Here is a 16,044-nt window from a genome sequence, read left to right as displayed (position 1 = left end):
CCACACAAATTTGTATTACAAGAATCAACAACATGAAATACCTGAGAAACCTTTGTGCTATTATAAAGTACAGGAGCTAACACTTTGCCTAAGACATCAATTTTCCTATTATCATAACCTCTTAGCTTTTTATTCCATGATTCCTTATTTAGTTTTAACCTATGTACTACCCGCTTTTTTATTATAGTGGACACAGCAGCGCCACTGTCAATCTCAAATGGAACTAAATTCTGATTAATACTGAAATAAAATTCATCAGAATTAAGAGTATAAACCTTTCCTTTAACCATTAACAATCTATCATCACTGTTGTCTTCATAATCATCAATAGTTTTTTACAGCCTTCTTACCTTCAGCCCTACCATTGGAAGCCTTATACCTAGGTTTAACACTACTAGGCCTATGAAGAGACAAACCTTTGTTTGCCTCTCTACACACCCTTTTTAGATGACCTTTCCTTTTACAAATGTTACATGTCAGATCTTAAAACCAACAGTCTATACTCTTATGAGAAAAACCACAGTGCTTACAAGATGACTTTTCTTTTCTCACTGAACTAACCTGTGGCTGTGATTCGTTCCTCTCAACCACAAAAACTTTTTTCATGTTCAAAATTCTTTCTGAAACTGCTCTAGAGGTCATAGCTTGGAGATCAATATTCAAAGCAACTAAATTGGGGAAATATACTTCATTGTCCACTGCCATAAACAACCGATCTCTGACTCTTGAATTGAAATGATTACCAAAATTGAAATCTTTTACTAAAGCCTTGAGGTCAGCATACAAACTATTCACTGTCTCATTCCTCCTTTTTTTCTTTGTTGAAAAGCTATTAGGCTACGATGATAATAAGGTTTCACAAATTAATATGATTTCAATACAGCTACAAGGTCATCGTAAGTCTTTGTATGAGGTAAATCAGGAGCACACAAATTACCCAGTACACTAAAAACATCAGTTCCAATTGACACAAGCAAAACATTTTTCTTTTTGTTATCTTCCTCAATTCCAAGATTACTAAAATTAGCTTCTAATAAACTAAGCCAAAGATCCAGGGTAATCTGAGAAGAATTAAAAGGATCAATCTTAATCTGAGTAGGTAGTCGTCGCCATCATGAACAAAACTGCAAGATAAAGCAAAACTGCAGGTAGCAGCCTATATGCCAGATAAGGTGGGGTAAACACACAATAAATCGAAGCATCAACTAGTACAGCTTGGGGAATTGAAACTCCTCACCCCTAGCATAGGCAAACTCTGTCTAACCTCCGCACCATCGCCGTCAATCAACTGGCCTTAAGGAAGTGTCCTCAGAGCTGGTAGGCTATGCTGAACTCATCAAAAATCCTGGAAAATCCTTACATCCACATGAAGTTCTTGTAGACCCTATGCTCCTCTGCATGGATTCTCGTCGCCATTTGTTAGGATGAGCTTAATTAAATACAGGGCCGGATACCAGGTTTATTGTGAATCCGTTACAACAACTTGCCGCCAAGGACCAGCCACCTGGCGCATCCCAACACAACAATGGAACCGAGAACTCAAAAACAAAACACGTTCACAGCAGGGAATAGAATCAGAATTAACATAGGATTACCTTTTTTTATGTAAAACTCTGCAATATACATGGTTTGGTAGAATATTAAACTTTTATTTATGATACATTGGCATGACGCCATTTTTGTAGAGTAGTGTAACCGGCAAGTTGATCCCCGAAGGTACTCTGTACTGCTGTATCTCCCACATTCTCCATTAAAGTGACTCATTTATGTAGTGATCGCTTTTTATTTAATCCACCATCATGTCCTCTGCGGTCACAGGTTATGGGCCCAGCTCAAGCAAGAGGAAGTTGTATTTTGATGGTGATGAGGAGAAATATGAAATGTGGGAGATAAAATTTCTAGCCCATCTGAGACTTCGAAAACTAATCCTAGACGAAAGTGAAAATCGAACTTCAGCGGAATTCATTGCTAAAAATGCTGACATTTTTGCCGAGATCGTTCAAGTTCTAGATGATGAGAGCCTCCAATTAATAATGAGAGATGCCGTCAACGATGGAAGAAAGGCATTAGCGATTCTACGGGACCATTACCAAGGTACTGGAAAACCAAGAATTATCTCCCTCTACACGGAGCTGACGTCACTGAAAATGAGAGGGAAAGAATGTGTGACGGATTATTTTCTTCGAGCGGAGGCAGCCTCTACTTCGTTAAAGTCAGCTGGTGAGACGATCAGTGACAGCCTTCTTATTGCTATGGTGTTGAAGGGTCTTCCAGAGGAATTTACTCCATTTAATACTGTTGTTATGCAGAAGGATAGTGAGCCTACGTTTCTGGAATTCAAGTCTCTGCTACGGAGTTATGAAGAAAGCCTGAGGAGTCGAGAGGCACATAGGCCTAATGTGAAGAGTGAGAACGTCCTTAAAGTAAATTATAAGAATCCTGATTTTCAGTGTGGTGGGTCTGCCAGTGGCTCATCAGTAAGATGTTATTCATGTGGTAAGCCTGGACATAAGTCTTTCGAGTGTAGGTTGAAGAAAGACAGAGGTAAGTGGTGCAAAGAATGCAAAACCATTACACACAATTTTGATGAATGTAGAAAGGCTAATAGGCCTACTAGATTTTCTAGTGCAACTGTGAATGTTTGTAAGCCTAGATCCACTAATAATTATAATGATGAAGAATGTTGTTTCAAAATAAGTTGCTTTGTTGATAACATATCTACAGATGTATGTAATGTTCTTGTTGATTGTGGTACTACTACCCACATCATTACTGATAAATCCAAGTTTAAGTGTTTTGATGAAGACTTTGATGAATCAAAACATATGGTTGAACTTGCAGATGGTGCAAGATGCAGGAATATTGTTAAAGGTAAAGGTAAAGCTAAAATTGTACTTTATGATACAAATGGTATAAAACAAAATGTTGTTCTTGATAATGCCTTGTATATTCCTACTTTTAAGCACAATATATTTTCTGTACAATGGGCTGTTAGTAAAGGAGCTACAGTAAGCTTTAATCCTAATCATTCTGAGTTGATAAGCCCAAATGGTGTGTCTTTTGAAATAAATAAGAAAGGTAAGCTGTATTATCTAAATAATGTAAGCTCATGTAAATCTCGTTCACTAGAGGAGTGGCATAAGGTTTTGGGACACTGATCAATGTTAAAGACATTTTGAAGTTAGAAGATAAAGCTGAAGGTATGAAAATTAGTGACAAAAGTAATTTTGATTGCATAACTTGTCATGAAGGTAAAATGCATTTATCTAGGAACAGATTACCAGATGAGAGAGCAAAGAGTAAAATGGAATTTGTACATTGTGATCTTGCTGGACCAATGAGTATTGAATCAAGGGAAAAATCTAAATATTGTATTGTTTTTGTAGATGATTATTCAGGATCTGTTTTTGTTTATTTCTTGAAACAGAAAAGTGATGCACTTAATGCTACTAAGAAATTCCTTGCTGATACTAGATCTTATGGTGTTGTTAAAAGATTAAGGTGTGATGATGGAGAATTTACTTCTTCAGAATTTAAAGAATTTCTGGTAAGTAATAAGATTAAACAAGAATTTTTCTTCACACCAAATTCACCACACCAAAATGGTACTGCTGAGAGAATGTGGCGTACATTGTTTGAAATGGCTAGATGTCTCTTAATTGAAGCAAAGCTACCAAAATTCATGTGGAATTATGCTGTTAGGGCAGCTGTTTATATAAGGAATAGATGCTACAATTCTAGACTAGATAAACCCCCATATGAAGTGTTAATGTCTAAGAAGCCTAAACTTGAAAATATGCATATTTTTGGTTCCCTGTGTTATGCTTATGTGGAAAAGAAAGCTAAACTAGACCCAAGATGTGAAAAGGGAATTTTTGTTGGCTATGATTCATACAGTCCTGCTTATCTTGTATATTATCCAGGAACTGACAGTTTGAGAAAGGTTAGGTTAGTACATTTTACTGATAAATTCAATTTTGATAAATCCCAATGTCTAAAGGAAGATGGTGAATCAGAAGGTAGTGAATCGGATTCTGATAATGAGAATGTCATTTGCAATGAAAAGAAAATAACTGTTAATGATAATCAAAGTGATCCTGTTTCTAAATCTATCTTTGTTGAAGATGAGCATAGTGAAATTAATGCAGATTTGACTGAAACTGAAAGGGAAGGTGAGTCCTGTTATCCAAGTAGGGAGCGAACTGCTCCCAAATATCTTGAAGAATATGTTGATCCTGATAATGTTGATTTACTGGGCTATTCTGTTCATTATTGTTGTAAAGTAACTGAAATTCCTGAAAGCTATAGAGAGGCATTAAATTCACATGTGGCTCACAAATGGAAAGCTGCAATGGATGATGAAATTCAATCTTTAAGAGATAACAATACTTATGAATTGTGTAGTTACCAAACAACCATTGTATTGTAGGTGGACGATGGGTATATGCCATTAAAGAAGGGTTAAATGGTGAAGAGCAATATAAAGCTTGCTATGTTGCAAAAGGGTATTTTCAAATTGAAGGTGTTGATTATACTGATACTTTTTCTCCTACTGTGCGTATGACCTCAATTAGAATGCTTATGCAAATGGCAGTACAACATGATTTAATTGTGCATTGTATGGATTTTAAAACTGCCTATCTTAATTCTGATATTGATTGTGAAATATTTGTTCAACAGCCTGAAGGTTACAATGAAACTGGTAGTAATAATGAACAATTGGTTTGGAAACTGAATAAATCTCTGTATGGTTTAAAGCAATCAGGCAGAAATTGGAATAATATGCTCCATGATTTCTTAATTCAAAATCATTTTGAGCAGTCATTAAGTGATCATTGTGTGTATGTCAATAAAAGACATAACTTACATGTAATTATTTTGGTTTGGGTTGATGATATGATCATTGCCAGTAGTAATGAGAAAGCTCTGTTTGACACTAAACGTGTATTATGTCATAGATTTGAGATGAAAGATTTAAGGAAACTTTCATGGTTTTAGGGTATTGAGTTTGTTTTTGATGGAGATTGTATAAAAATGAACCAGAGTAAGTTCATTGAGAAAGTTTTGAGGAAGTTCAAAATGGATGAATGCAACCCAAAGTAAATTCCTTGTGATCTAAGTGTTAATAAGTGTACTTTTGAGGAGTCCTGAACTAGTTGATAGTACTCTTTACAGAAACATTGTTGGAAGCTTGATATATATCATGACTTGTACTAGGCCTGATTTAAGTTTTGTTGTGTCTAAACTTTCACAGTATATGGCTAGGCCAACTCAAAGTCATTTGGCTATGTGTAAATATGTTCTAAAATTTCTTAAAGGTACTAAACAACATGGCCCTGTTTTTAAGAAGTCTTATGATACTATTGAGATTTCTGGTTACTGTGACTCAGACTGGGGTAGTTCTGAAGATCGTAAAAGTATTTCAGGTTATTGTTACCAAATGAATGCTGATAGTGCTCTTATTTCTTGGAAGAGTAAGAAACAAAGCAATGTAGCTTTAAGTTCTTGTGAAGCTGAGTATGTTTCATTGACATTTGCTATCCAAGAAGCAAAATTTTTGCAGCAGTTGTTAACTGATATGACTAATGTTGTAGTCAAACCTATCATATTATTTGTTGATAACCAAGGGGCAATTAAACTTGCTAAGAACCCTGTTTACTATCAAAGGTCTAAACATATAGGCATACGCTATCATTTTATCCGTAATGAAGTTATGAGTGGAAATGTTGATTTAGTGTATGTCCCCTCAAGTGAAAATAAAGCCGATATGTTTACAAAACCAGTGACTAAAACAAAGTTGATTTATTTTAATTTGTGTCATTAATGGTTTTGTAATACTGACCTTTGATAGCTATGTATTTTTGTTTTTGATTACCATGATGTATATATTTGTTTGATGTGTAGTAATTTGCAGATTGATGAGAATAAAAGTTTATGAGGGGGTGTTAGAATATTAAACTTTTATTTATGATACATTGGTAATGTTGATTATACGCTTTGGCGCAGTCATTTGTTTTTACCCATAATTCTTGTGTTATGATATGCGTGGCATGACGCCATTTTTGTAAAGTAGTGTAACCGGCAAGTTGATCGCCGAAGGTACTCTGTACTGCTGTATCTCCCACATTCTCCATTAAAGTGACTCATTTATGTAGTGATCGCTTTTTATTTAATCCACCATCCTGTCCTCTGCGGTCACATGGTTGACTTAGTTATCAACAGATGGCACACAGATCAGGCGAAATATTGTCTGTTTCATATTACCCCCTGTATCATATTCCCACCCTCTCCCCCATGGGTCACCAAAGAAATAAAGAAAGAAATACGCCAAAGAAGAATGTTTAAAAAGTTAAAAAGGAAAGTCACAGGCACAGAAGAAAAGAGTATAAAGCATATAGTAGACATAAATGGAAAGTACCCACAGATAATGACAAAGTAAGCATATGAAGAATATGAAGAAAGGGTTAGGAAAGAAATAATGAATGACAAAAACAGACACAGGAAAACCTGGGAATATATTATAGACATTCTGTGAGGTAATACCACCTCAGAAAAAGAATGAATCAGGATATACGATGGAAATAAGTAAGAGATTATAGAGGAAACTCGAGCTACAGATCTTGTACAATTCTGGAAGACAATATACCAAAAGGAAGAAAACAAAATAAAAGAGATATGGAATGAGAGGAAAAGAGAACAATATAAACATGGTGGAAGAGATAACGCAAAGACCAATGGCAAAATTAGGACAGCATATGTTGTTCCATACATCATTAAGAGATGCACATGGATGTAGAGTATGACCTTACAATGACAGATATTAAACCCATGGAAGATGTCAACAAAACTGAAGATATGATGTGCACAATTTTTCCACGATAAAGAACTCCACCTCAAAGAATTAGCTTTTCCCTCCATTCTCACCCAGTGGTGGCAGAAACGCGATGGTTTCACAAAATATTTTGGGTCAATTTATTAATTCACTCATTTTTCTGCATTGAAAACCATATTAAAGTTGTTTTGACTTTTCACTGATTAATTTGTTGAGTTTCGTCACATGGTGGAAAAGTTGAAATAAAAATGTAGAAATCACTACTTGGTAATCTCTGTGCCAAGGAGATTTTTTGTGCTATTACACACGATGACCCAGATTTAGAGTGATTAACTTAGAGTTTCATGTGTGACCACAAGGTCATGTTTTTTCGTTTTGATATTATAGAATATGGCCTGAGAAGCCTAATTGTTGTAAATAGTGTAAATAATTGTGTATCAATGAGAGTAGGTTTATTTTTCTAATAAAACTGTAAACTTATTACCATTCTTTCATCCTTGTAAACGGGCTGGGAACTTTCCGTTTTTGGTAAATCTATTGCCCCCTAACATCGGGCCCGAACCCGTCCCAAACTAGTCGTCGAAGAAACTTTTAGACATTTTTTGGTCCTTCAAATGATGGATAGACTTAAGAAACCAGTCCACGAGCGAACGAGTTATGTGTTTAATGTACTTTTGTTAGGACACTCACAGTTACCCTTGCAAGTCCTGTCAATCGAGCGGGTGGAGATTGAGATTCACTACAGACTAGGCAGGTTAATAGCTAGCTTAGCATCTGAAGCGTTGCCCTTCTGGCGTAGGCGATACTACCTCGTTGTCGTGTATATAGGGGGCAACGATTTGGCCCATGAATCTGCGATAGTCTGGGGTAGGCTGAAGGCCTTCCTAAAAAAAAATCAGAGAAATCACTGTAACAGTGGCCGTGTGTAACATGAAAGAAAGGGAATACGTGGAAGCGAATCATTTTGGTAGTGTCCCCAGTGAGTATAAAGCTAGAGTAAGAGCCCTTAACACTCAGGTTAGAAGGTATTGCTCTAGACATAGACGTCACGGAGTACTTCATTTACCCATGAACCCTGTAAGCTATAGACAGGGAAGAGTGACTGATTGAGTTCATTTCGACACGCATGTGTGAAGTGCATTTAGTAACCATCTCATGAGACTGTATCTCACATCCGTCGCCCTGCACGTTTGGCAATGCATCAAGAGGGACACCCGGGAGTGGGCCAGGAACTGCATTGCGTGCCAGAGCAGCAAGACAGGAAGGCACACCGAATCAGGAATAGGCACCTTCCCTCAACCGAGGCGGAGAGTTGGGCATATCCATGTCGACATCGTCGGGCCCCTTCCCCCATCCAACTGTGCCAGATACCCCCTCATGGTGATTGACCAGTTCACCAGGTGGCCAGAAGCCACCCTGATGTCAGAAGCCACCGCAGACGCCTGCACCGAAGCCTTCCTATCCAGCTGGATCAGCCGCTTTGGAGTCCAGACGACATCACTACAGACCAAGGAACTGCCTTCACCTCAGTACTCTAGATCTTCCTGTTACGCCTGATGGGGACCAAGCACCATACGACCACGGCCTACAACCCCGCAGCCAATGGTAGAAATCACTACTCGGTCAGGCTATAAAAGCCGATGCACGCACACGATTGATCTCTCTACTAAAGTCTCTATAACTAGCAAGTACTTGTAGTAAGACTGCCATGCAAGCGTAACAATGAGTAAACATTGAATGTAATTTTCTTAGTCAGGACCTTTGTTTTAAATGAAGTTCGTTTATCAGTGATCTTTGTGCCAAGGAGATTTTTTCGTGCTATTAAACATGATAACCAAGCGGTCACGTTTTTCCGTTTTTATATTATCAAGTGTGTCCTGAGAAGCCCAATTGTTGTAAAAATGATAAATAATTGTGTAGCAATGAGGGTAGGTTTTTTTTTAAAAATAAAATTGTAAACTTATCACCATAGTTCTTTCGTTCTTGTTTAAAGGCTGGAAACTTTCCGTTTTTGGTAAATCTATTGCCGCCAAACATTGGGCCCGAACCCATCCCTAACTAGTCATCGAAGAAACTCACGACATATAAAAAACCAGCTTGAGAAAATGAAATCAAATAAAACTTTATTTGATTTCATTTTCTCAAGCTGGTTTTCATATGTCCCAGATGGGATTAAACTATTTATATTCAAACTGATCTACAAAGCACCAACCTTAAAAAAGAATCTGTAAAATATTTAGACAACATATTGAGAGGGAAACATAGAACAGCTGGTTTAAGTAAAAAACAACACTTACACCCAAGAAACAACACCCCACAGTCAAAGATCTTTGAGCAATAGGATTAACTCATGTGTCATATAAAAATTTCACAGGAATCCTGAAAACCAAGATAGAAAAACATATATTGGGAAGGCGCGTGAACAGCAATGAGGCTTTACAACACAAAGAAGAATTGGCAATTTGTAGACCTTAGAATATTACATACCTGAAATCCACATAAGAAAAGATCCATTATTTGTTATATCATCAGATTTTCGAAAAGCATTTGATTATTTGATTCAATTAACAGGAAACAAGCTCATAGAGGTCATTGTTAGAGAGTAAAATTTATGTATGAATATAAATTATTGAAGTGAAGTCCCCCCACTTGTTTACGTTTTCTGTTTTGTATATCCGAGAAAAGTTTGTTTTTGTTAAATAAACGAGCAACGGGTGTTGGAAGTTGGAACTTTCAGGCCATCCATCCTCCCACCTAGACGATAAACTAGAGTTGTGCACCTTATTTATGCCTTCTTTCTCCATATTTGAAGTATAATTACCACCATGCCCACTGCAACAACAGGTTATAGGCCTGGCACAAGTCGCCTTATATTTAATGGTGATGAAAACAGTCACAAATTGTGGCAGGTAAAATATTTAGGCCATCTTAGACTTCAGAAGTTAGCCAGCATGAACTCCGAACCTGATGATGTCAAAGTGGATGGCCTGAGAAATTCAGAATGTTTTGCAGAATTGGTTCAGTGTTTGGATGGCAGATATCAGTCTTTGATTATTCATGATACTAAGGATAATGACCGAAAGGTAATGAAAATTTTGGAGGAGCAATACTATTTAACCAAGGGGAACCCTAGGATTATTTCTTTGTAAACTGAACTAACCTCCTTGAGGAAGGGTATGGATGAGGGAGTCACAGATTACATGATAAACGGCAACTATATCTTTAAAAATGGAAGAAGTAAATCAGTGATAGCCTATTGATTGCTATCATTTTAAAAAGACTAAGTAGCCTACCACCTGAATTCAAGCCCTTTACTACAGTGATAACCCAGAAGGATAAACAATAATTAATTTTCAATGACTTCAAGATAGACTTGCAAAGTTTTTTTGAAGAAACGGGAAAGGCCTGTAGGCTTAGTGAAGGTACTAATAAGGATGATGCAGTTATGAAAACCGATTCTAAATCTAGAGAATCAAGAGTGGAAAATTGGAAGAGACCTAGTAAGCAGTGTTCAAGTAAGCAGCCTGACTTGTTTTAAATGTGGTAAACCAGGACATGAAGTTATGGGAGTTCCATTTGACAACGTCCTTGAGAGAGAGAGAGAAAGTGAGTAAGTTTCGTGGTTTGTGTTGCGAATTATTCGCCTTTGACTTACTTAGGTTCTAGCCCGGTGGTCTGGGCAATAATGAGGTCTGAAGGACTAGACTCTATAGCTCGGTGGAGGGATTGAGGAAGAAAGGTTTACAGTTTTACACTTTTATTAAAAAAAATAAACTATAATTACACTCAACACACTGCCCCACATATTGTATACATGTTAATTCCACATAAAAAGGGTCACAGGAAATATCTAGCTAATACAGAAACTCAACGAATTAAAGTAGCACATGGGCGTTGCAATTCTATGTCCGTGAGGCAGACTATGAGATAAGAGAATCAAGAGTCTAACACAAAATCCATAGAATCGGATTATTCACCTTATGTTTGGCCATACAAATTCGAATTAGGCTTCATTATTCAAAGGATGCATGGGATACCCCGCGATAAACTTACACTATGTATATCATGTTGACTGATTCAAAGTAATGACTGGCTGTGTAAGGAAGGAAAAGCGATCTGCCTTACCTTTTATCTTTTTTCTTCGGTACTTGGGAAGCGAATGAAAGCTATGCGTGCCGTTGCCCTCGAACACAAATTTTGTGACATCATGGTGCAGCAATACCTGACTCTTGCCACTTTACTCTATTGCGTCTCATCTTTATGCGTTAACTACAAGATATGGTAATTTGTATTAAGGTGAATGACGAACTAGTTTTACATGATGTGTTGTAACTTGAGTACTAAACTCGAGGGATTCCCCCATAGATGAAGGTTTTCACTAGGCGTGCTTCCTTTGTTTTCATCTCATATACATGATTGATTTTGTTTCCGAATTTTATAAGATATATAAAGTTTATAGCAGGTTATTTCGCTTTCCTTTCCCACACAGTTTCATAATGATTTGTTACGTATTTTACATACCCATGGCATAAGTCACATAGTCGCGTGCACTCGTCATTGATTCTTCTTCTTACTCAAGTTAACAATATTTGCGGAAGGTTTGACGCAAAAAGGGGGATCCGTCCCTTTTCGCGACAGTTTATGTTGCTGTTAAGATCGTGAGGTATGTATTTGTGTTTTTGGTTTTCCACGAGAGAGAGAGAGAGAGAGGGCGTAATTGGTGGATGGATGGTTAATGATTCAATTGGCTGTTGGTATCTGGAATAGGGTGAGTACATGTCTTTGTGTTTTTTGTTTTGTGTGTAGGTAGGTCAATTTATACGGGTCTTGCCTATGTATATAGGTTGCGACTGTCATACGCAAGTATTGTGTGTCTACTTCCCATTTCGTCAGAGTGACATCGATGCAGAGAGATTTTCTAAGTTCCCATTAGTATCTTCCTTAAGTGTAGAGGCGATGACTCAAACTCTGAGTTAACAAACTTGACAATTTATTAAGAACTACATCTCTGGAGTAGAGGAAGAGTTAGTTTTCAGAGAACTGCTCTTGATGAAGAGAAGTAGAGATCTAAAGTTACAAAGTGTTTCTCAAAGATAGTAGAACAAAGCTTATCTCAGCATACATAACATACAGACAGACGAACATGTGACTAGGAAGTCACGTGTTACATCTGCAGGTGATAGGTCACCAGCTTCTCATAGGAAAGTGCTGTGACCTGTTTTGCAAGACAATGATAATGATTACACAGGCAAATGCAAACCAGGCCATTGCAAGCATAACACGGCAGTGTCTAGATTGCATCCTGTTTATTAAGGCATATCACACTCCTATCTCGCCAGTGACCCCTTGTGTCATGGGAGTATTTTCATATATGTAAAATATATGTTTAACTATGTAATTATTACAAATTGTCCCGTGTGTATTCCGTAGTGTAAAGAGGAAAGTGTGGCTGAGGGTGAGTTTGGCAGCCGGATTGGTTAAATTTATGTGGTGGGGGGGGTGCGGTTTGTCCGCTTGTTTGTCGAGCTTGTGATCTCGCCACATTAAATTTTTGGCACCTGAACAGTGACTGCTGGTGTGGCAGCGGCAAGACGATTGAGGTAGCGAGTTGTGTGATTGGTGGGGAAAGTGAGGATGGAAGGGTTGAAGGAGATAGAGAGGCTGAAAAGGAGCTAAGGTTGGCAAGGGAAACTAAGGAAAGATTGGAAGAGGAGAATGAGAGGTTAAGAGTAGAGTGTGAGGAGCTGAAGAGCAAGTTAAGGGAAATAAAAAAAAAATGCTAAGGAGTGCGATAGTTGAAATGAAAGAAGAGGTGAAAGGAGCGGAAGAGAGAGTGGTTGAGAAATTGGACAAAAAATTTGGAGTAATGGTGAATGCAGTGCAGATGATGAAGGGATTCATGGGAGAGGGAGCAGTAGGAGGTAGGCCTACTGGGTCTTGTGACGGGCCAGGAGTGGTAAAGCAAGTGGAAGAGCAAGTGGATGAGAGTACGAGTGATGAAGGTGATTTGGTTGTGATAAATAAGGGGAAGACACAGGATAAGGATAAACCTGAGCTCAAGAATAAAAAAGGGGGCTGAGGAAAAGAAGAAGACTAAGGAAAAGAAGGCTAGTAAGGGTGATAGACAGGATGAGACTAGGACCGAATACATTGGGGAAAGGGCTGAGAGCAATTTAGATAGTGGTGGGTGGAAACAGGTGGGTAGAAAGAAAAAGGGTAAAAAGAGCATAGTCAAGAGTATGGACATGAGTATGGAAGTGGATTCACTGTATTTTGAAGATGGAAAGAAGGGTCAGAATGGAAGTAGCGAAAGTGAGAGTGAGCAGGAAGTACGAAAGGCTGTGCATATGAGAGAGGTATCCCGATGTGCACAATACGAGGAATATGGTAGTAGGGACATAGGGGACTTTTTAAGGAATATGAGAAGTATTGTCAGACTAAGCATGTGGATAACAAGAGAGTCTGGGCAAGAGTTAGGTAAATTCTTGACAGGATTTTTGTTGAGTGTGTATGAGGTAATGATGAGTGTAAGGAATGTACCGTATGAGTGTGAAAGCCAGGATTGTGAAACAGGCAAAGAGGATAAAGAGTAGCGTTAGATGTAGGAGAAAGCAAGATTTTGAAGAGGCAAGAATGAATGATGGTGAGTCGTTGTCATTGTATGTCTGTAGGTTAGAAACATTAGCTAGGAAAAAGTTTGGGGACGAAGGGATAAATGAGTGTAAGGAGTTAATGCGAAAGTTGTTGGTGATTGTACCAGAGAGTGTATATGAGTTTATGAATCTAAAACTTAAGGAGAAAATGTGATGGATCATGGATGAATGGTTAACATGGAACGACATTTTAGAAATAGTAGAGGATTACGAGTTAGATAGGTGTATGAAAGAGAGTAGAAGTGTTAGTGTTAAGACTGAAGTAGCTAAGGTTATACCAAAGTTTAAAAGCTTTAGGAAGACAGTTTTAGAAGGGCCGAGACAAATGCCAGAGCGATGGTTGATAGGAGCGTTAGAGCAAGTAAAGTGAGTGTAGTTAGCCCTAAAAGAGATAGGAGTGCGAGTGTCTAAAGAATAGGGTCAGTTATCTGTGAGTGAGAGCAGCAGTGTTACAGATGTGGTAAGCCAGGACACAAGAAGAATGAATGTCGGTGGGCATTAAGAGCGTGCTTCGGCTGTGGGCAAACCGGGCATTTGGTGAGCAAGTGTAAGAAAGATAGGGATATTAAATGTTACAGGTGTGGACAGGTAGGGCACATAGCTAGTGGATGTCGGGGTACCCGTGTGAATGTGGTTTGCGGCAACTGTGGAAAGAATGGGCATTGTGCTAGGATGTGTAGAGAGCAACGAGCAAAATGTGTCGAATGTGGAATGGAAGGTCATGTGGCGAGTGTGTGTAGGCGAAAGAAGATGAATCAGGCTGGGAATTCAGGAAACTAGGAGTTACAGGGATTCAGTTGGGTAGGTCCTCTAGTGTGCGACAGTATATTCGGGAGAATGCAATGAGTGAGTGGTTGAAGGTGAATAAGTGTGAGCCGAGTCTCAGTGAGAAAATGAGTCTGGAAGATCGGCAGTTGGTGTTGGTTGAGTATGGAAGAGAGTGGAAGAAGGTAAGGAAAGGGAATGAAAGGAGAAATGTGAACTGCATGATAGAGGGGTTAGTGTTAGGGTAAAAATGGTGGATAAGGCACGTAATACGGATGACTTTGAGGGGAGGAATGATACTTATAGTGTGTGTGGGTTTGAATTATCAGGGTTTAGTGGGATTTCAGCAGGAAGGGAATAAAGTTGTGAGGACGTGGTTGGCAGTATAAATGAGTCTCTTCAGGAGTTTGGCAGGAGTGTAAATGAGGTAAGTGATTTGGTGGCAGAGTTGTGAGAAATGTTAGGACAAGAACTGGAAGATATGGATGAAGTAGTGAGCAGGATTTGGGAGGATGGTAGTGAGGGAGATGGTAATGGGAGTCTGACTGGAAGTGGTCTGGGAGAAGTGGATTGCGGTGTAACTGAGTGTGTGTATGAGGGACCTCAAACAAGATCCAGGGGGCCTGCATCCGAGCACCCGTGGGTGTTGCGGAAGACTATTTAGTGTGGGTGTTGCAAGTGTAAGGAGACGTTGTCAAATATAATGGGGGAGGAAATATGGAGGAGTTATGGGAGTCTCATTTGACAACGTCCTTGAGAGAGAGAGAGAGAGTGAGTAAGTTTTGTGGTTTGTGTTGCTGTTGAGATCGTGTGGTATGTATTTGTGTTTTTGGTTTTCCATGAGAGAGAGAGAGAGAGAAAGGGCGTAATTGGTGGATGGATGGTTAACGATTGTATTGGCTGTTGGTGAGTATCTGGAGTTGGGGTGAGTATATGTCTTTGTGTTTTTTGTTTTGTGTGTAGGTAGGTCCATTGTCCTGCGTGTATTCCGTAGTGTAAAGAGGAAAGTGTGGCTGAGGGTGAGTTTGGCAGCCAGATTGGTTAAGTATATGTTGGTGGGGGCCGTGTTTGCCCATTTGTTTTTTGAGCTTGTGATCCCGCCACAACCAGTGTTCAGGTAAGTAGCCTGGCTTGTTTTAAATGTGGTAAACCTGGACATAAAGCTGTTAATTGCTTCTCAAGGAATAAGAGGTATTGTGAAAATTGTAAAAGTTATTCTCATGACACAAAGTGGTGTAGAAAAAGAAATTATACTGTAAAATCTGTTGATCATTCAAAGAGTCAGTCTGGAATAGGCCTAAGTCTAACCATTCATCTGCATTTAAAGTAAGTGTATAGAAATATGTAAATAGTGTTCACAAGGTGAAAGGTATGTTGGTAGACTGTAGTGCTACTACCCACATAGTAAATGAAATACCAAGGTTTATTTCTTTTGATGAAAATTTTGATCCTGACAATCATGTAATTGAGTTAGCTGATGGAAGTAAAGTAAATAATATTACTTTAGATAGGGGAACTGCATGTATTTCTTTGATAGATTGTAATGGAATTACACAAAATGATATTCTTGAAAACACATTGCATGTTCAATCATTTAAGCAAGACATTTTTTCCGTGCAAGCTGCCACTGGCAAAGGTGCCTCAATTAAATTTGATAAGAATTCTGCTAAATTAGTTAATAAAGATGGTGTTGAATTTAACATAGAGTAACATGGACGATTGTTTTTTTTACATAATGTAAATTCTTTGAAGAATGCATCTTATGCTCTAAAGGAATGGCGTAAGATACTAGGT

The 16,044-nt window shown here is 38.4% G+C and overlaps 1 protein-coding gene across 1 annotated transcript; it reads left to right on the top strand.

Moving 5' to 3' along the window:
- The first annotated feature begins 5,203 nt into the window (after positions 1-5,203).
- On the top strand, positions 5,204-5,824 carry LOC135211405 (uncharacterized). Its single transcript, XM_064244716.1, has one exon. It carries the CDS (start codon positions 5,204-5,206, stop codon positions 5,822-5,824), a length of 621 nt encoding a protein of 206 aa, XP_064100786.1.
- Positions 5,825-16,044: the final 10,220 nt, after the last annotated feature.

The sequence above is a fragment of the Macrobrachium nipponense genome, chromosome 4, assembly GCF_015104395.2.
Source record: "Macrobrachium nipponense isolate FS-2020 chromosome 4, ASM1510439v2, whole genome shotgun sequence".
Classification (NCBI taxonomy): domain Eukaryota; kingdom Metazoa; phylum Arthropoda; class Malacostraca; order Decapoda; family Palaemonidae; genus Macrobrachium; species Macrobrachium nipponense.
The sequence above is the reverse complement of the archived record's forward strand: the minus strand, read 5'-3'. Positions and strand labels throughout refer to the sequence as shown.

Excerpts from the sequence above, each read along its gene's own strand:
- LOC135211405 (XM_064244716.1), top strand. The coding sequence starts at position 5,204 with ATGACTTGTACTAGGCCTGATTTAAGTTTTGTTGTGTCTAAACTTTCA.